Source organism: Solanum pennellii, chromosome 2, assembly GCF_001406875.1.
Source record: "Solanum pennellii chromosome 2, SPENNV200".
Taxonomy (NCBI): Eukaryota; Viridiplantae; Streptophyta; class Magnoliopsida; order Solanales; family Solanaceae; genus Solanum; species Solanum pennellii.
In genome coordinates this window covers 57,018,547-57,040,909 of record NC_028638.1, presented here as the reverse complement: position 1 = coordinate 57,040,909, position 22,363 = coordinate 57,018,547, and the positions used below count along the sequence as shown (strand labels likewise).

General features: G+C 35.9%; 1 protein-coding gene across 2 annotated transcripts; it reads left to right on the top strand.

Annotated features, from left to right (window-relative positions):
* The first annotated feature begins 1,782 nt into the window (after window positions 1-1,782).
* Window positions 1,783-22,362, top strand: LOC107011252 (protease Do-like 7). Of its 2 annotated transcripts, XM_015210665.2 has the most exons (24): window positions 1,787-2,334; window positions 2,452-2,522; window positions 3,405-3,539; window positions 4,079-4,137; window positions 4,929-4,965; window positions 5,520-5,645; window positions 6,462-6,551; window positions 7,415-7,480; window positions 7,559-7,615; window positions 7,742-7,807; window positions 8,221-8,328; window positions 9,484-9,564; window positions 10,533-10,582; window positions 10,775-10,940; window positions 11,684-12,184; window positions 13,936-14,118; window positions 14,194-14,299; window positions 17,584-17,754; window positions 17,855-17,934; window positions 18,039-18,266; window positions 18,859-19,074; window positions 19,219-19,376; window positions 19,814-19,925; window positions 21,749-22,362. In XM_015210665.2, exons 1-24 carry the CDS (start codon window positions 2,046-2,048, stop codon window positions 21,923-21,925), a joined length of 3,333 nt encoding a protein of 1,110 aa, XP_015066151.1. In that variant the 5' UTR covers window positions 1,787-2,045; the 3' UTR covers window positions 21,926-22,362. The 2 variants fall into 2 exon arrangements, with proteins under 2 accessions (XP_027770210.1, XP_015066151.1); XM_027914409.1 differs by lacking the exons at window positions 18,859-19,074; window positions 19,219-19,376; window positions 19,814-19,925; window positions 21,749-22,362 and adding an exon at window positions 18,508-18,800 and having other exon boundaries at window positions 1,783-2,334.
* Window position 22,363: the final 1 nt, after the last annotated feature.

The window sequence follows — 22,363 nt, the reverse complement described above, 5'->3', positions numbered from 1 at the left end:
TTGCCATAAATGGTAAATATTGTTTTGTTATAGCACATTTATGTAAGTTTTTCATTATACATTTACAAACGTGGTTAATTATACAAACTCGAAGTCATTTCACGTAATTAATAGATAATGTTAGTAGCAAGTGCTTATTATAGCAAGTGCTTATTATAGCTACGATGAGTAACTAAATAGTATAAATTTACTTAATCGCATAATTTTCTCATTTATTTTTTTACCTAAATCCAAATCATCGCCCTACACTATTTATAAAAAGATTATTTCAATCTGCCCCGCCACGCATATCATTAGTCCCACACTCCCGCTCTATTGCTAGTTCTTTAAGTTTATGATTTTATTAAATAGTTTTATCAGATATTTTAAATGAAATATAGTAAAAAAAAAAGAAACTACAGTTATTTGCCAAAATAGCACGAGGGTACTTAAGGGCCCGTTTGGCCATAAATTTTGCAAGTAAAACTTGGGAAAAAACTTGGCAAATTTTGTTTGTCCATACACTTTTTTATTATTTGGCAAAGTCTTTTGGCAAATTTTCCAAATTCCCAAATACTAGAAAAAACTAGTATTTGGGCCAAATTTCATTATTTGGAAAGTTTTAGAAATTCAATTTTTTACCCTTAACTTTTTATTTTACAAAAATAATATATTTATTGACACCAACCAATTCAATTAGCACAATGTTTCCTTCTACATGCATTCTTTTGATTTCATACATTCCTTTGTTACAGTTAGTCTTAATGAACTAGCTACTAAATAAAACATGAATTGCATTTATTTTATTTTGGTAGATAAATATCACGTTGTTGATACTGGTCTACGGAACACAAGAGGATTTTTAGCTCCATTCAAAGGAATGCGCTATCATTTGCAGGACTACCGAGGAAGTGAAAGAGAGCCTAAGAATGGAAAAGAGCTATTTAACTATAGACATGCTTCTCTACGCAATGTATTTGAAAGAACTTTTGGTGCGTGGAAAAGTAGATTTAGAATACTAAGACAAAGCATGAACAACTATGAATGTTACATGCAAGTGAAAATAGTAATTGTTTGCGCTGTATTGCATAATTTTTTACGTGAACACCAAAGTAGTGATGAAATATTAAATGAATATGAAAATGATGATATGGTTGTTGATGAAAGTGACGAACTATTGGCTCAGGGTAACAACATCGCTTCATCTTCTCGATCATCTGATTCGGAAATGCAAGCTCATCGAGAAGAGATTGTTCATAAAATGTGGAAAGATTATATTAAAGAACAGGTTGAACTATTTCAGATGATAAAGCATAGGTTCTTCAGTGATTGCAATATTTATTTCCTTTTGTTTTCTTCTCTTTTTCTTTACCGAATTTATATTAGTTGTATTTTCATTATCATGATTTGTACCAAGACCTTTTCACTATACGAATATTTACTGTAATGATTCTTGTTGATTTGTTGCGGAAGTCATAAATCTTGTTACGTGAGATTTCTATTGTGCTATGTAATACAAATTTATGGTTAGTTTGATAGTTTTAAAACTTATGGGTATAAATCATATTTTTTTAAAAAATGAAATATGTTTCTCAAATTCTATGGCCAAACACATGGTAAAATTTCACCCAAATTTTCATCCAAATAATATTTGCCAAAAATATTTGAATATGTATGGCCAAACGCTAGCTAAGTGTAGCTGGAGATCATTACACAAAGACCGTTACCGTTTCTTGATTACGGATTACCATATACAGATAACGGGATTTAGCCCACGTGAAGAAAACAAAAGCAGAGGGTTTTTTTGGTAATTGGATATTCTGTAAAAGCATCGGAGGAAGAAAGACGAATGACTGAATAAAGCACTTGTCAGATTGTCAGCGCCAATTCAACTACGCACTCGCCGCCGATCTTCTAATACTCGTTGAAAACAACATCCTTAATCCTCACCGGAATATTCTCTCCCCTTCCATCGGAGTCGGCAACATATCTTTGCATCATAACTAGCATTCTCGGACTTCGTCTTTGCGTCTTTGATACTCCGACAGGGAAATTAGGGTTTCGTAATGGGCGATTCGCTGGAGAGGTTAGGATCCGAGGAAGCATTGGGACCTGAATCGAGTATAATGAAGGAGGAATTGTCTATGGATATAGATCCTCCGTTCAAGGAGAGTCTCGCTACCACAGAAGATTGGCGAAAGGCTCTTGACAAGGTAGTTCCCGCCGTTGTCGTTCTCCGGACCAATGCTTGCCGAGCATTTGACACCGAGGCTGCTGGTGCAAGTTATGCTACGGGCTTCGTCGTTGATAAGCGTCGCGGGATTATACTTACAAATCGGCATGTTGTAAAACCTGGTGAATAACAAGCATTAATTTGTTTTTAGTAACTCAACAAGTCGGCAAATTAAATATATATCTTTTCAAGTTCAATTCTTTGTTTGATAGAACTGCTGTTTGTTATTTGCTTCGCAGGACCCGTGGTGGCTGAAGCTATGTTTGTGAACCGTGAAGAGATACCTATCTATCCCATTTATAGAGACCCTGTGAGTTCATTTTCATGCTCGTTTTGCTATCTTTTCAGTTTTATATTCCTCGTCTCAATATATAATCCAAGTCTTTTCATTTTTGAGATGTTCCTCAATACTTCCACTAACAAAATAACTGTGTACAATTTACACATTTTTCAAGATGCCAATGATTGAATTATTTAGATTTTAAACTTCAATGTCAGTTATTACACATTTTTTAATAACAATGGATTAAATTCATCTTGTTAATTGAAAATGAGGTAACTTTCAACAATTCTCAGTAATTGTCTCTGTATATTTTTTAGTTGGATCCCAGCATTCACTCCTTTACTTTTATTCGGGTCCCTTGAAATTATATGAAAGCAATGATGGTTCAGACACTTTACTCGTGCCTATTTCAGGTACTGACACCCACATCCACATCTGTTTAGCAAATGATAAGTCATAACTCCTCCTTCCACTACCCAATCCAGTAGTATTCTAAAGATCTCCATAACAAATAGAAACACTTAGTGATTCTCCCACAGTTTCATTTTATTAGGCTATATTTGACTGGAGACAGAAGAAAGAACAACTTCTACCACATACCAAAGTTACTGTTAGAACTTATAGCCTTTAACATGCCTTGACAATTTTTATGACTATAAGCGCATGCCATTATGGGTAACATGGGAAGTTTAGTAGTTGAGAGTTTCCACATCTAAATATGTGTCATTCTTTATAAAAAAAATAGAAGTTTAAGTGTACCATACAAAATGAAGCAGAAGAAATATGTCTGTGTTGAACTCCTATTTGTGGCTATACATAGGTTTATAGGGACATCAAGAATTGGTGAAGAATACTTGACAATATACTTATTTATTTTGTCATGAGTGAAACTTATTGCTTGCCTTTTAGGTTCATGACTTCGGATTCTTCCGTTATGATCCTGCTGCAATACAATTTTTGAGCTATGACGAGATTCCCCTTGCTCCGGAGGATGCTTGTGTAGGACTAGAGATCAGGGTTGTTGGTAATGACAGTGGAGAGAAGGTATGTGGATGAGATTTTATTTATTGCCTTACCTTGCTTTATGAATGATGTATCCACAAGCGGAACACTTTTTACATGAAAGGACCTTTTTATATTATTATTCTACTGAACTTGTCATATTCAGTTCAGTCACATTATGACTAATGTTTCCTGTAATTGATCAGAAGGGAATGAAATGAAACTTTTCTTACTCGTTATAGCATCATCAAAGAATCAGTAAATTGGTTAGAACTTTCTGGAATGAGTGTTCCGACTCTTAGTAACTTTGATGGAGGTGGCGTACCTGTCGAAAAATGCCCATGATGGAGGCATTATGACTCGAGAAAAACTTTGGAGGCCTGATATCACTTAAAACGTGTAGAGGGGATGCATAACTCTTTGATGTGTAATCTGTTTGTAAACTATGCTTTTGATTGTTGAATGCTGACATATGGCTGTCTTTCCTTTCGTTGCATCCTTTTGATTGTTTTCGAGGGGCTATATTTTCTTAAGAAATTTTCGTATCCTATTTCTCTTTGCTTTAATCTGGATTTATGCAGGTATCTATTTTAGCTGGAACCCTTGCTCGACTTGACAGAGATGCTCCGCATTATAAAAAGTATGTCGTGGTCTACCTAAAATGTTGTTGTTATTGTTGTTGTTGTCATGGTCTACCTAAAATGTTCATCACCCTGGAGATTTCATGTATTCCCCTTAATGATATGGCCATAAGAATCTCATTAAGTGTTTGACATTCTTTCAGCATTTCTTTATTAAGTTTCAGGAACTTATAAACATGCCTCTGTATACATACTGTGCTTCTTTTTTGATGGTCTACTATCTCTTTCATCAGAGTGGGTTTTGCTTTGTGTAGCCAATTGGAAAGATTTTCCTATTGATGAGCTATTTAGTTCTGATATGTGATGAAGCTGATTATTAACATTAAATTCTTACTTATTTGAGTGCTAAGAACAAATTGTTGGCTGCTGCTGTTTTAAGGTGTTGCTTTTCCTCTTATTGGTTTTGGGTGTAATGATTATGTCACATTAGCATTATCCTACCTCAAAATCAATGTAATGTAGACTGTTGCTTGTGTTATTGGCTTATTGCATGTCGGGAACTTCCTTACTGTCCAAATACAATGAGCTAATTAAAGCTTTAGGATTTTAAAATGATCTTGTTTTGATGTCATAAAAAAATATCTTGTTTTATAGGAACTTCATTTGTCGTTTGTATAGGAAGTCATGTTTTTAGTGTTATGGTGAATGTCCTGTGAATGATTTTCATCATGAATGATTTTCTGATGAAGTCATTTCCGTGGTGTTTGTGCCGTAATCCACTTTGTTTTTTGTATTTCAAATGCTTGGTAGCACAACGTGTTCCTTTTGATAACTCCAATTTTTGGTGCAGGGATGGATACAATGACTTCAACACGTTCTACATGCAAGTAAGTGGATTCTGTAATAGAAAATTTTGAGCTTTTTTAGCCCTCATAATTGATAAATCAGTTCCATTTGTTTGTTCAGAGTGCACTATATCATATATATGACAAACATGTAACTTGCCAAGAATAAATGGCTTAGAACACTAAAGGAGCATGCACGGACAAAATTCTATGATAATATGTCTGTAAGAAGGGGGTTCTAATACAAAAGTTATTCATAGACTAGTGGTTGCTAATAGGAAGATAAACCTTCTTGCATCAATGTAGACAGTGGACACAATGTATGATGGCTAGGATGTTATGGGGACTAGTGGAAATTTATACTCAAATACACGAGGATAGCTGAAGGATAACCTTTTCTTTGGGGTGGGGGTGGGGGGGGGTGGGTAAAGAAAATAAATAAAAATGTTCCCTCTACTCTGTGGATCCACCTCATCTGTATGGTAAAAGCTGTTATAGAGGGAAATAGAAGGTGATTTATTTTAGGTCATCAACACTTCTACCCCAACTTTTCAGGACTATAGTTATTGAATTACTTTTGTGTTCTTTGCCAACAGGCTGCTTCTGGGACAAAAGGTGGTTCAAGTGGCTCCCCTGTAATAAATTGGCAAGGGAGAGCTGTCGCTTTGAATGCTGGAAGCAAGTCATCAAGTGCTTCTGCATTTTTCTTGCCATTAGAACGAGTACATTCTTTGATCTCTTTGTTAAAGACCTCTCTATGCTCTATTTCTGAACTGTGAGGAGTGTGCATTTGACAGTTGACTCTTAGTTAAACTTGAATTTTCTTACTTAAACTAGTGAGAAGTATTGTCAGAGACTATTGTTTCCCAACAACAATATAGCATTGCAAAAGTCTTTATTGACTTCTGAATGGGAAAACAGTAAATATTTTATATTTCTCTGGAATTGGTTATTTTCATTTTGATTTCTTTTCTGCCTGTTCCTAAGTCAGAGACTATTGGAAACTATATCATTTATTTGATCAGTTTTTTTAACATTCTATATGCAATTACTATGTGATAATAGTCTTTTTCCTTTTATGATTAACTTCTTACAAGAAAACGGGAGTACAGATGGTTACAAGCTTTCCATATTCTGTGTGTTTGTCTATCTTATTTTCCTAGTGAAAAGGGTTAATGTTTGATTCTGTCTTTCCTTCTCAAATCTTTAATTGCCTTGATGAGTCATGTTGGTTCCTTATTTGCTGGCATTGAACATTTTCTGTTTCCCGGAATCTTTTGCCCTCAAACCCGGATTGCTGGTTAAGGTCTGAACTTTCTCTGTTATTAAGGAAATCACTTAGTATTAATTAACGGACACACAAACACTTGTATAATTTTCTTTTAGGAAGTAAGATGTTGTATTTGAAAGGCATCAAGGAGATGCAAATTACATACACAAAAACATGGTTAACTCCTGCGAACAAAAACCACAAACACCTGTATAATTATTATTGTGTTTATAGGTTGCCACTTATATAATTATTATTGTGTTTATAGGTTGTCAGGGCACTGGAATTCTTACAGGAAGGATTGAATCTTACCACAAATAAATGGGAGGCTGTTACTATTCCTCGTGGTACGCTTCAGGTTTGTTAGCTCTGCTTCTCTCCATTATGGTACCTTTTTAAACTTTATTTCCCTGTGAAGTGATAGCTCTTTCAACTTTGTTTATTGTGAGATTCACATCTAGTTTTTTTTGAAACTGGTTGCTGTATCTATATATCAAATGAACAAAGCAGTACATGGGTCGTACTGAAACCTTATTTACATAAGGACTCTCAAGTTCTACTGCAGATTGGATCTAAAACATCATCAATAGAAACAATATCACTTGATTGAGCTCTTGCACATGATTGAGGTTTTACCATGTTGCGCACCCAAAGGGTAGAGGCTGCAGGTTCCTTTGATATCTGAAAAAGACAGTATATTTGAGTAAATCTGATTACACCAAAAACACAAAAGCTAGATGAAGTTCAAACTTGTTCTTTTGCACTTCATCCTCAACATTCTCAAAACATCTAGAATTTCTTGCCTTCCAGATTGTCCACCATGGTGGATGGTAGTACATTAGATTGTGTTTGCATGTTAAATTGTACAGGAGTCCTCTGAGATGATCTTAATGGGTTTTATTCTGTAAAGGTTCATGTCCTTTTTGAGTTAGTCTCTCTCTTTGGCTGACCACTATTCTGCATCTGCATCCTGTGACATGTAGCTTACTTGAATATAAAACTACAGTAGTTTATAAGAGACAGAAGTAGAGACGAGGAACTTCTCTCTAATCTCATATATATCTTCTTTGCACAAGCTTCTTTAATCCCGAAAACAGACATTAATTATGTGTATTAAGGAGCATGCCATTTCAAATCAAAGAGAAAACAGGATAGGTCAAGCTAGGAAACACATAATTTCATAAGTTTACTTGGTTAATGGTATATATGTTTTTCATATAGGTAACTTTTCTCCACAAAGGATATGATGAAACTCGCCGGCTTGGCCTCCTTAGTGCCACAGAGCAGGTAAGCACCAAAATATATTGTTACAAGCTTTATTACTAATATAATGATACATAATCTTTTGAAGTTTTACTTGAATAGTTGGTGCGCAATTCCTCTCCACCCAGTGAGACTGGAATGCTTGTCGTTGATTCTGTGGTAAGTGCACTTCTTTCGAGTGTCCTGACACAGTATACTATATTTCTATGTATCAACACTTAATTTTCTCTCTGTTACTATATTTCTATGTATCAACACTTAATTTTCTCTCTGTTATTGTTGCAGGTACCTGGTGGCCCAGCTCACAATCATTTGGAGCCTGGTGATGTGCTTATTCGTATGAATGGGGAGGTTAGTCTGGCTTTGTTGTTGTAGGGAACTTAAATTGATGGTTTTGATGTCCTCATTGTGCTCTGATTCTCTGCATTACTTATTGGAACTTTGATTAAATACATCTATTTGGCTCATACCTTGGGCTCATCGTCCGCTCTCTTTCCTCTATCACTGCATCTAGATTCTGCAGAACTACTTCAATTTTCAAGAACCAGCCATTGGACCAGGTTGAATGAGGGGCCTAATTTAACAAAGTCAAGTACTTGTCTATCCTTCCCCTTGACGGTGTGTTACATGGGCAAAAGATAGTCCTAGTTCTCCAATTTTTTCCTCAGACCAAGATGAATACATAAACTTAACATTGCTGGCAATTGCTTCTTTATATGAATGATGGTTCGTAGAACTGATTTCCTTCCATAATCTTCATTCAGGTGATTACTCAGTTCCTGAAGATGGAGACTTTACTTGATGACAGTGTTGGGCAGAAAGTTGAGCTTCAAATAGAAAGGGGTGGAACCCCTATGACTGTGGAACTATTGGTGAGTGTTCCTTGAATCTTGAAATTTCGGTGATCTCTAGAAGAGAAGGTTATATTCTTACATCATAGTTATCAAAAATGATTTGGATTTCGATTCATCTCAATTAGCCTTTGGGTTGGTTTTAGCATGATTTGTTAATTTTCTCAGGTACCTATATACTTCCATGATTCTTGCTAGGGAGATGTTGTCATTGATGCATGTATATTCCAGCAGTCTTTTACAACTCTTGGTACTCTGTTAATAAACCTTTACCTTATCAAAACAAACAAAAACTTGTATGATGCTTAATGTAGGCGAGATCTCGGTCAACAAATTTGTGATTTAAATGGAAGAGAAGACAAGAGTTTGAGAGAGAACTCAGCTTGAGTATTTACACAAGCTATTGGGGTTTCAATAGCTAAGATACATGTCCTAAAAAGGAGAGGAAATCAATACCAAATCAATATCAAATCAAACTAGAGTAAATCTAGGAGTAAAACAAGCTACTTACTATATTTACCCATATGCTATAGAATATTCCTAGGATTCTAACAATCTCATTGGATCATAATTATTGTGATATGTGTTGCTTATCGAAATGGCCTATCACATTTCCTATCCTTGATAATACACGAGATAATTATACCAATGCTTATCTAGAGTCCAATTTTTCTAGACATTGTGGACAGATGAGTTACCAATAGCCCAGAACAGCAATAACAGTCCGAACTATACCTATAGGTAATGTTTTTAATTTTGTTCTTCTCTTGTTGTTTTGTCATATTTTTCCATACTACCAGTAGACAAGAATTTGTAAATAGTAATGGTAAATGAAGAAGATACAAAAGTTTCCCACTCATAATTGACGTGTTCCCACTTAACCTTACCTGTGGTAATTTTGCTTTGTCACAAAATTCAGTTGCAAAGTGGCATATTATCTTTTAGCTATGGTGGAGGTCTTAGTTGATCCATGATTTATCATTTATGTTTCATCTTTTGATCCCTTTCGTTTTGTTTAGAAATCTTTGATCAATTTCGGTTCTCTCTTTCAGTGTAATCCCCGACCGGTTTTCTATTTGAGAACTTTAGTGCCCATTTTTTCAAGTAGTAACTAAATTTTATTAGAAGAAATGGTTAAAGCTGTCAATAAGACTCATCTGCTCGTGCATCCTTCAGGTTCAGGATTTGCATTCAATTACTCCTGACCGCTTCTTGGAAGTCAGTGGTGCAGTTATTCATCCCCTATCTTATCAACAGGTTTGCAAGATTCTGCCGCTAGTGCTTTACAATTTTTAATGTGTATTTAGCAACATTGGTTATCTTTTAATCCTTTTAAAATGAGTTCTGATCATCATACTCATTCTTTTGTCAAATGAACTTATAACCAGTCAGTAGGGAAGAATTGGTGTTAAGACGCTATGTTTTGTCACTTTTCCCCTATTTACTTGCTAATAGGTTTGTTTGAGAAGGAAATTTAGCAGTCTGCTTCTGGTCATGTGAGATATTCTTCATACTCAAATGTTCTCTTTCTGGAAGACAATGCGTCTATATGTGTAGAAGTGGAAAGTGGATTTTATCTGTTTCATCCATGCTTTTCTGGTTGTCTTTAGTTTTGCTGCTTATATGAGCATAACAAGCTTAGGAGGGTTTGAATGTAGGCACAATAGAAGCAACCCCCCCCCCCCCCACACACACACACCTTTTTCTTTTTGGGTATGTACATGCTATGCCTGGGTGCTTGTATTAAGGCGTCTGATAGTTGAAAAGTAACACGTGCCTAGAGTACCATTTGACTTTGATGGTTCAGGGCTTTTGCAATCTGTCAGGTTCTTTTGGTTGACAATTTCGTTTAAATAGTTCTCTAACTTCTCCATTGATTTTGAAGGAAATTGAGTGCAAGCAAACTTTTTTGGTTTACTTTTTAGCTACTTGAGCCTTTTTATAAATGTCCTGTTGCGCAACTTGCAATTCCCGAGCGAGGAAATACTTTTTTCCCATCTTTGCATATTAGTGCCCATACTTTATGTGGGATAGAGTTCTGGTTGTCTTCCCGCATAAAGAGGTTTCCCTATACTTCAGCTTTAGTCATGTAGTTTGTATTTGAACTTTTAAGTGAATACCTTTGTTTTGCACATTTGACTCATTGATATTTTGTCTCTTATCTGCTGAGTATGATTGAAGCTCATGTTTCTGCTTTATTGTCTCTCTCTCCTCTTTTAATGCAGGCTCGAAATTTCCGCTTTCACTGTGGTCTTGTCTACGTGGCAGAAACAGGGTCTGTACATCTTATTTCCTTGTTTAGATAATTGCTGTGCTGCAGTTATTGGCTTGTGTTATTTTGCTTTACCTAACAGTTTGTATTCGAAAGTGTTTCTTGTTTAAGTTTAAAATTCCGTTGATGCTATCTTTAGGAGTATTTTACTGGAAAAAGAATGTTTGACATTTATAAATTTCTTTGGTATTGTAGATATATGCTATTTAGAGCAGGAGTTCCTCGCCATGCCATCATTAAAAAATTTGCCGGAGAAGATATATCGACCCTTGAAGAATTAATTTCTGCTTTATCTAAGTTGTCTAGGAGTGCAAGAGTACCATTGGAGTATATAAGCTACAATGATCGTCACCGGAAAAAGGTATTATTTTCTGTACACGTGCTTTGATATCTTTCAGAAAACAATTATTGCCTCTTTTTATTCACCTGTATATGTAGTTCTTGCTCTCAACTGCCATTCCCCTCTGTTTATTGGCAAATCATGATGATTTTTTTCCATCTACTTCTAAATTGGTATCAGATTCACAAATACCGACTTCTGTTGGCTTTACTATTTCTGCGTAAACCACGGTAAAAAACTACGAATCCTAGTGGGTCTACAGTCGGCTACCACTTATGTCTCAGAGCAGGAGTTTATCTTGTTTTGAGAGCGGCGTCATATCAGAAGGAAAATTTAGTAACATGTCAACTTTTGTTGTTACCCAAAGTTTGGGATCATGGCAAGAGCACTTGAATCTGTGTATCGATTTTAGGATTTATCTTAAGGGTTTTTGATTTTATCAGAAGAATTGTATGTTTGATGTGGTGTATGATATAGGTGATCACAAATTTCACCTGCATGTAAACATTGTCAGTCTTGTGATTTAGTCTTCTGGTGTAGTTAACTATTTGAACGTCAAGCCTAGTAACGCGATAAGTTGTGAAGGTGTAGTAGTCAGAAACATATATTCACAGAAACCCCAAAGAATGAGAAGTGTATGTGGTTTTTGCAGATATTATGGATGTTAACTTGACTCTTCTTGTTGGTAGATATAGAATTGTCTTTGGCGCTTTTATCATCTCTTTGTACCAAGGCCTTCTCATAGAAACTTATTTTTGCTGCAGTCTGTACTGGTCACAATTGACCGCCATGAATGGTATGCACCTCCTCAGATATATAAACGCGATGACAGCTCTGGTTTATGGACTGTTAAACTTGCCTTGCCACCTGAGTCTCCACTTTTATTCTCTGGCATTCATCCAGGCAAACAAGATTTGTCAAATCATAGTGTTTCTTCTTGTGCTACTGAGGTTAGTGCAATGGATCTTAGGCCTCAACAAGTCAGCCAAGAATCAATTGATGGAGTTACCAAAACGGAGATTAGTTGTGACAACGTTACAGTGGGACTAAACAGTCAGGATGATTCTGATGCTGGAACTAAGAAACGGAGGGTGGAAGAAAACTTATCTGCGGATGGTGATGTAATAATTGGCCGCTCTTTAAATGGACATAGAGAGGAAAGGTTTGATGAATCTGGGGCTGTGGAGGATCAAGGTGCTGCACCTGTGGCTAATAATGCCTCTGTTGCTGAGCGTGCAATAGAGCCTACTCTTGTTATGTTCGAGGTAACTTGTTTTCACCTATGCTTGTTTCTTGTGTTACTGGCATTACTGAAGTGGGATCTTAAGCAGTTTGACATAAAAAACATTGGTCTATAGGGGTTATTGGGTTACCAGTATTTAGATTTAACCCCTTTCATTAAACCATGCTTTGATTATTAGGTGTTTGGTTCCTTTCTTTTTGCTTCTGCATATTCAGCCTCCGCTGTAGTAATGCACTAAGGGTGTATTATTTTTATTTGATCCACATGCAATAGCAATAAACGTGTAATATCCAAAGATTTCGATTACTCATTTAGTTTCTGATAATGATGAATCAAACATCTGAAAGCAAATTCAGATTTACTCGTGCACTATATCGTATAAGAATCTCAACATTGTAATGTATGTACAACTTTTTTGCAAACCAAACATCCCTTTCTCCTTTTCTCTCCGTGGGTAATTGGCGGTAGATTCTATCATCTAAGTACTTTTCAAAGAAAAAGAGAATGTGGTTTTATGCTCTATCTGTAGGTTTTTGTTTCTAGGAGCTTCCCCTAGTTTCTTTATACTGTTTTCAGCATCTTCTTGATGCCAGTTATATATCAATCACTTCATCAAAAAGAGAGAGAAGATTTTATCATTCCAAGCACAATAGTAACTGCCTAAGTTGCGCGGACTCGGATGCGGGTATCCGAGGGTCAGATTCGGCAAAATCTAAATTTTAAGATTCGAGGGTACGGATCCAAATATGGATACGGGTGCTGGGATTTGGTTAAAAATAGAAAATTATAAAATAAAGCTATAAAGATATTCTAAATTATTATGATCTTCTAGGTTGTCTCTCCCAAGACCCTCAAATTCTTCTTTCAAGCTCTTTGGTTCTCCCTCTCAAAAAAGACAGAGAAAGTCATTCAAGACCTTCCACCAACTCTGGCTTGAAACATGAAACAACGAATATTGACCTAGAGGAAAAGCTAAAAAAGAGACAAAAAGGACTATAATATTGAAGGTATGCCATTCCATATTGTTTTATCAAAATCTCAAATTTCCCCCAAATTTGTCCATGCACTCTGGTCAAAGTATCCGATGTGGGTTGATCAAATCCCTCACCTATCCTGCATCTGCACCCATCTCGTGTCGACACGGGTGCTGCAACAAAAATGAAGTGTCCGCACAACTTAGGTAATTGCAATGTATGTGTGTATAGGGTATGCCACCTTTTTTCTTGGGATGGAATGTCTCCTATTGGTGGGATCCTTCTTTGGACAAAAAATTTCAATAGGTTGTGTGAGAATATCAAAGATTAATATGTGTGTGAATTCATACATGTCTAGATTCATTGGACTTTAAGAAGGAAAATCTGATAGATAATTTTCAGGATACCTGGAGATGTCAAATATATATGATGCTAGAATATTTAGTTACTTTATTAACTTAGAGATTGGCCACCTATCGTTTTGCACTTAATGAGGATCTGAATGTATCGCAGTCATTGTCTGTTTTGTAGGTCAAAATCTTAATCATTCGTTTTGTTTCTTTCTTTTACACTGTTGTAGAACATAGAAAATGCTGAATAATGTTACAAACTGCTGGTTGTCTTTTGGTAACTGCTGGTTAAGAATGTCGTATGTTCTCATAGTTAATATGTAATATGAAAAAATCATACTAATTGTTGCAGTTAAGACTTGAAAGGTATGTCTAGACATGTATGGTTCTGTGGTTATTCCTATCTCCATATCTGAATTTGGTGGGCCTCTCATGATTCGGAATTGCAGGTCCATGTACCATCATTATGCATGCTTGATGGAGTTCACTCACAGCATTTTTTTGGAACTGGTGTTATCGTATACCATTCCCACAACATGGGCTTGGTTGCAGTTGACAAAAACACTGTTGCAGTATCAGTTTCTGATATAATGCTATCTTTTGCTGCTTTTCCTATTGAGATTCCTGGAGAGGTAAAAACTATTGTTGTTAACACTTTTACCTGCTATGATAAAATAATTTAATGAGGAGGTCGGTAATATTTTCAGGTAGTTTTCCTCCACCCTGTCCATAATTTTGCTCTGGTTGCATATGATCCTTCTGCTCTTGGAACTGCTGCTGCTTCTGCTGTTCGTGCTTGTGAACTTCTTCCCGGTAAGTGGAAACTTCCTCTCTTGATTCTTTATGCTCGTCTTTTTTGTAGTTCACCACAAAAGTAGACATATTCACTTGCTACTAAAACATGTCTCCTACAAAACTTAAGTGCTGAAACAATTTGTTTATTTTGAAAACGTAGAAAGCTGACACTAAAATCTCACTAGTGCACAATCACCAAACAGGAAAACGGTCCTTGAATTCTTTCTGGTTGAAGTTGCTGTGCATGATAAAAAAGGAAGTGCTTCTTGCATTATACAAGGAAAGGAATCTATTCTCGATCATCAAAAGATATTTGGTACTGCTAATTTTTAGAACATCTTCTCTGTAACTTGAATTGGCAGAACAATGACAACAAATCAATAGTTTAGAGGAGGGAGTTGGTAGTCGATCATTAGTCACTAGAAATATGAATAATGCTTAAACGATCGTAAAGAGAGGAATGGCGCCTGAATGATTGTCTGGAGACAAGGGGCACCTGTTTTTGGTGTTATGAGCATTGCCTCACCACAAGTGAAGGTATGGTGAGGGTGGTGTGTGAAAGTCTTACCTTGTAGTAAGTAAAGAGCATTGTTTTGGACGGTGAAAGGTGACAGGGGTCTGCGTCGCCGCGAGGCGAGGGCTGAGGTGCTCGCCTTTTAGTAGTGCAGCGCCAGTTAATACCAAAAATTAAAATATTTAATTGCATGTATCAAATCTCAATCGCAACAACATATTAGTGAATATTTCAATTGGAGAACTGAAAATAGATAGTACATACCAAAAGTCTAAAACTTGAATGAGAAAAAAAATAAAATAGAAGTCAAAACAGTGAGAAAAAAAAAAGGTAGAAGTAATTATGAAGTTTGAAGAAGAAGGTAAAAGAAACACTGGAAGAAGAAATTAGAAGAAGAAAAGAAGATATACGTATTGGTTGGACTTGAAGAAGAAATTAGAAGAAGAAAAGAAGATATACGTATTGGTTGGACTTTGGAGTCGCTGGAGAAGTTTGGCCGGTCGCTGGAGAAGTCTAGTCGAGTCGACTAGTTGGAGTCGTAGTTGTAGTCTAAGAGTGCAACCGTGCAAATTTGGAAAGAAAGCCCTAAAAACCTTAGAACTTTTAAAACCCTAAATTGGTTGCCTTTTTTTTTGAAAAGAAAATACAAAAGGTGATGCGTTTCTTGCCATGACATCACCTTTTGAAGATCGCCTCGTCACAAAGCTAAAAGGCGATAAAGGGTCACCTCACCTCTTGCCATTGGCGATTGCCTTTCACAACACTGGTAAAGAGTTTCCTATAGACCCTTGGCGCAAGTTAAGCATATAAAAAAATAAGTATGTGAAACAAATACAATAGCGAAAAAACCATGCTGAAAACAATGAAGACGAGAATAGTAGCAATGACAAATAATACAATAGCTGAAGCAAAGGAAACAACATGCAATAATATAATTATAGAATAAGATAGTATGAGAGAAACAATTATAATACTGATAAGGGAACTAGACAAAGCTCAACCTACTTACCTTTTATCCAGTGTTTTGGGATGCGAAAGCTGAAAAAACGACGAGGGCTTGCTTCACAAAAGCAAGAAGCGAAGTGCGCACTTTTTCAAGTAAAGCGATATTTAGTGCAAAATTAAAATAATATTAAATAACTGAATATAGGCAATATATTCTTAGATTAAAAGTAAATAGATAATCAATAATCTTCATAAGTCATAACATATAAAGCAAAAACATAATTAAATCACAAAAGAATCAGACGTAGCAGCCTTGCAGAGAAGAAGAGAAAAAGAAGAGAAGAACAGAGAACTTACAGCTGTGGCAGCCTGACAGCAACCAAAAATTGAAAAAAAAGTTGCAGAGCAGTCGTAAAGAAGAAGAGAACTTACAGCAGGAGTCACAGCCTCGCAGCAGTTCAAAAATTAAATTTGAAGTCACGAAAGTGGTATGTGAAGTCGCGTTAGGATTTCAGAAATTTAAAAAAAAAACTTACAATTTTTTTAAAAACCGTAATTGGTGCCTTTTCAAATTAAGCGCGCTTTTTCACACTTCTCATGCGCTTCTCGCTTCTACAGTAGAAGCGAGCGCTTTTTCAATGTCGCGTCGCTTCAGGAAATAAAAGCGCAGGGGCTGCTTGGCCTCGCGCTTTTCCTCGCTTTTTATAACACTGCATTTATCATTAGCCTCAACCTTCCTATCTTCCAAGCAATGACAAGTAATACGATAGCTGAAGCAAAGGAAACAACATGTAATAATATAATTATAGAATAAGATAGTGTGAGAGTAACAATTATAATACTGATAAGGGAACTAGACAAAGCTCAACCTACTTACCTTTTATCATTAGCCTCGACCTTCCTATCTGTCAAGGGTCATGTCCTCAGTTTGTTGTAAGTGAGCTTTGCCCTGTATATTCACCTTTCCCCGAGACTTCTTTGGCCAAGATCTCACACCTCCTCTCTGGTACATCTGTTCATCTTTCTTCACATGTCTGAACCATCTCTGCCCCTCCTCCCTCATGTTGTCCACAAGAGAGGCTACTGTCATTTGTCCTGGATAATTTCATTCCTGATCCTATGACTCCTAGTGTAGGAGTCTAAGGCTGTATACAAATATTGAAGGTAATCATCCCTATTCAAATTAAGTAAATATGCTACAAGTAAAGACATAATATCCTTAGTATTCTATAAAGCCTCTATGATTTTCCTTATTCTAGTACAATGAATATGGAGACACATATTCATTTATTACTTAATCAGTTTCCATTCCAATTGCTTGATTGCTTATCCTGTGCTGTTAGATGTACTCCTTTGTCAGAAGATGCCTGCACGGGAGCAATTAGAAAAGCTCCTAGTAACTGAATGGCATTTTGAACATCCAGCTCTGATCATAATATACTTTCTTATTTCAGAACATAATCCAGCTTTGGCACTATCTGTCCTCTCCTCTTATTCACTATATTGTTGTTTTTACATCGTATTGTGGTAATGGTCTTGTAACCGAGTTTATAAAATTGCTTCCCCACATCACCTTATTGATTATTCTCTTGCCGAAAATGTATATGGGATTGTTTTATAATCTTATTGGACTATATGAACAATGTATAAAAATGAAGCCCCTGCTCCAGTGTAATTAAAGTTAACGGATGGATGGTATATTTTTGAATTACCGTTGTGGCAAGTGGAACCCTTGTAGGTTCAATTGGTTTGCTCTAGTTATCATGTCCATCAGAAAATGGCTGTCTTATCCGTTAATAATTTTGCTAATGTTTGTCTAAATTTTGAATTTTGTTGCCAATAGATCCTGCTCTTCGTCGTGGAGATTCAGTGTATCTTGTGGGATTGAGCAGAAGTCTACAGGCAACTTCCAGAAAATCGGTTGTGACCAACCCATCTGCTGCTGTGAATATTGGTTCTGCTGATTGTCCACGTTACAGAGCAACAAACATGGAAGTGATTGAGCTTGACACTGGTAACACTCTCCCACTTATGGCCTTCTTGATTCTCTAATTCTATAGCAGTTTTGGCATTTGTTTTGGGCATTCTTTGATTCCATATGATTCTCATTTCAGATTTTGGAAGTACATTTTCTGGTGTGCTGACTGATGAGCGTGGCAGGGTTCAAGCTCTGTGGGGAAGCTTTTCAACGCAGGTTTGTACTCCCAACTGATGCTTCTCTCTTGTTAATTCGATGTAACTAGTTTTAGAACTTCCTTTTTTGATTAATTAAATTGTTTTGCTTCTTCCGGTTTTCAGCTCAAGTATGGTTGTAGTTCGTCAGAAGATCACCAATTTGTCCGAGGTATTCCAATTTATACCATAAGCCAAGTCCTTGGCAAGATCATTTCCGGTGCCGACGGACCTCCTCGTCTTATAAATGGTTTGCAAAGACCTATGCCTCGGTTAAGAATATTGGAAGTTGAACTTTACCCTACTTTGCTTTCCAAAGCTCGAAGTTTTGGACTCAGTGATACTTGGATCCAGGTAAGCTACTAGTTGTGGAGATATCTGTTTCATTTGTCATTTCCTGTTCTTGCTTTTTCTTCTATCCATATCTTAGCCCGAGTGTTTTTTTCTTTTTAGTGTCTTTAATTGAAAAAGACATCAGCGAAAACACATCTATAAACTAGATATTTTTTAAAAAAATCTTTTTCCGACAACCTAGACTTGTTTTGGTCAGATTAGGTTTTGAAACTCTCTTTATAACTTTAATATCAATCCTCAGGTAGTAGAGAACTAGGCGATAATATCATCTAGTAGCAGAGATCTAGGCGATAATATAATGGTAAGATAATCTAGTTTCTTATATGTTTGGATTTTGGTTGGATGGGAGATCCATGGATGCAACTTGACCATTCATCATGGGCATCTATGATTACTCAAATTATTTGCCCTAGTTTCTTGTTTCTTAAACATAGACTATTTATGTTCTTGTTTCTTCCCGTTTTATAATTTGTACTTGGTTTTATGCCTAATGAGCTTACAAAACAAATTAGATAATCTGCAGAAGATGTTTGAAATGGGTGCACCATGTGTCTGATGTAAGCCTTTTCTTGATACATATTATACCTTCTAGGCCCTCGTAAAGAAGGATCCCATGAGACGCCAAGTATTGCGAGTTAAAGGCTGCTTTGCTGGATCTAAAGCTGAAAATTTATTAGAACAAGGCGATATGGTCTTAGCAATTAATAAAGAGCCAGTTACATGCTTTCGTGACATCGAACATGCATGCCAATCATTAGACAGGTCTAATGACAGCGATGGAAGACTTAACTTGACAATCTTTCGTCAGGTGAGCTGCTGGGGCGAATTGCGTTTACATTTCTTCTCCATTTTCCTCATATATGACCAAAAGAACTTTACTACTGTCATATGTCCTGCTTAAGTTAGTTCTTCATTCTCTTAAATTCTCCTATGTTATTTGATGTATTCTCAGGGCCAGGAAATTGAACTGCTTGTGGGAACGGATGTAAGGGATGGAAATGGAACAAGTCGTGCAATAAGTTGGTGTGGTTGTATCGTCCAAGATCCTCATCCAGCAGTACGTGCACTTGGATTTCTTCCTGATGAAGGCCATGGAGTATATGTAGCAAGGTGAGTAATTGCTAGACTGTGTAAAGCTTTATGTTTCTTGAGAAAATTGCAGCAAAAGAAAGGAAAAAGGAAATAAGTTTCCTGTATGCATTTGTTGTAAAAGGAAGAATAAAATCCAAATTAAGACACATTTTTTCTTTACTGCTCCTTTTCAAGACTTAATTAAAAAGGAGTATTATTGTGGGAATCGTTTACTGGATTCGTCATAATTTATTAACTTCAAGAAGAACAGTTTGCTGTAATTGTTCCTGGGTTATCACTGATCAGCAGGCATTGAGGGACTCTTTGTTCTGATGTAGGGCTAATTAAGTCTCTCTTATTTTCATTATGTATTTGTATGCATCTAATGTAAAAGAAAGAGAGGACAGTTGGGTATCTTTTTTTGAGTTGGCTAATAGCTATATGCCACTATTATTAACGCCTAAAGTAACTCTCAGGTGGTGTCATGGAAGTCCAGTACATCGATATGGTCTTTATGCTCTTCAATGGATCGTTGAAGTCAATGGAAAACCAACTCCCTCTTTGGATGCTTTTGTTGACGTCACGAAGGTATGATTTGTTATTTTGAGATGCTTTGTATACATTATGTGTGTGGAAAGAGCTATGAATATCAGCCTGTTTGGTCAAGTTTCTCCAAGCCCTGAAGTGTTCTTTTCAAAATTAGTTTTCGGCCAAGCTATAGGAGAAAAAAAGTGTTTTCAAGTAGAAGCAGAAACTGTTTTTTTTTAAAAGTGAGAAGCAGAAACTGTTTTCAAAATGCTTAAAAAGTAACTTCTCTCCGTAAGTACTACTTCTGAAAGCACTTTTGAAAAAAAAAACTTTTTGGAGCACTTTTGAGAAAATACATTTTGGAGCACTTTTTAAAGCCTTGGTCAAACACTTATTGCTGCTCAAAAGTGTCTGATTAGCCAAACACAAACTGCTTCTCACTTTTTAAAATAAGCTGATTTTAGAAATTAGACCAAACAGACAATAAGATCCTTATTGATCATCTCAAAATGGTATGCCATTCCTGCTTCCATATTTCGAGCATTTTGGAAAGACAGGGACTAGGATTTTAAGAAAAATGATAATGTACTTAATCTTGAACACAATCTTAAATTCTTGGTGCAATATGGTTACTACAAATATTCTAGTCTTTTTGTTTACATCTGAGATAACCCATCTAGTTTGTTGTTTGGTTGTGTGATTCTTTAATTGAAACTTTTGTATTGATTTGATTTTTAACTCGCCCAACACAATCCTTTTTCAAGGGGATCTCCTTTTTATGCCAGTACTAGCCCAATTCAAACTCATGAGATTTATCTTAATCGGAGTTCACTGCGTGAGATTTACTTTGATTTTTTCTATGTTTACACTTTGTTGTACCTTGATCTTCATAGGTGGATATTGAATTTGAGTTTTATTTTTTTAACCTATAAAGTTTGTAGTATTTAATTAATTGCATTAATAAATGTATGGGTTCAGACTTGCTATTTGTGGCAATTTTAACAATTTTTTATGGATAAATTTATGCTCTACACTGGAAATACTGGATTTAGATGATCCTGGTATCTCTATCTTGCATTCACGACTGTGTATTTTTTTTGCTTGATATTGTACAATTTTAACTGCATTTGGGTAACACATTTGTCATGTAGTGCGAACAATAATCATAAGTTAATTACACAATAAGTTTCAATATTCCAAAAGCTTTAAAAATACATCTTGAATGAAATATAATATAGTATAATTATTTTTTTTTAAAGAAGACATGGTTAAATCTAGATCTCTTTCTGAAATATTTTTATTTGTGAAATTCATTGTATTTCCATTTTGACCAAGCTTATAAGCTTCCTATTAATGATGAAGCTTTGCCAGAATTAAGGACTTGCATGAGATGATATGCTAATAGCTGGAATTAGTGACCTGAAAATGTAAATGTGGTGTGTTTTAAATTTGTTTCCAATAGAAACATGTAAATTTGGATTTTTTCTTGTATAAAAGTACTCATATTTGTCTTCCTTAATAGAAGTATTCATATTTGTTGTATTGGTTTATTCAAAATGTTATCGGACAAAATTGAGATAATTACTTAAACAAGGCTTAAACCCTTTAAAATAATTGGGTCAAGTTGGTTGGGTTATGCACCCCCCTCCCAATCCAGCCCAACGTGGCCATTTATCACTCCTACCTGAAAACCATGTTCGACTTTCTCCTTTCATTATACTCCCTGTAATGCGCTCATTCATTTTAGATGAATCCTTTCATGAGCTTTTTGGCTGGTTCATATTAATACTATTACCTTACAAAAATGATTGTTACTGATCTGGAAGTTTCTGACTTGATATCTTGTTACTGTCCTGTTCTTATGCCTAATTAACTTTTCACAGACAATAGAGCATGGAGAGTTTGTCCGGGTACGAACAGTCCACCTGAATGGGAAGCCTCGAGTACTTACATTGAAGCAGGATTTACACTACTGGCCAACATGGGAGTTGAGGTTTGATCTGGAAACAGCTATGTGGCGACGCAAAACAATCAATGCTTTGGACTCTGGTGTTTTGTGAATGACTTGGCTGATTAAGATTTACCTTGGGAGTGTATAATTGATAGAGCATGTTGGGAGTTCACCGGGTTTGTTGGTTAACTTATTGGAGTTCAAAGTCGTCATACATCAATATATGCAAAATCATATAGAGCAGGCATCTGACTTCATTGCCTATTTGTTGTAAATTACTATTTATCTGATGAAATAATAAGTCGGGAGTATTTTAGACATGAGTTATAGGTTCTAGAGCTATAAAAGATGATTGTATATCTGAGGATGTAAAGGATGAAGTAGGGGTTACTTTTAGCCACAAGATCTGTGGTGATGTCCCCCTTTAGCCTACAGGATTAAAGCATTTTTCTTCTGAATTTATTGTGTCAATTTAGCTGACCGTGTTAGATCCTATTTATGCCCATTGCATGATATGTTAGAGTTGTATTTGTTCTTTCTGTGACAT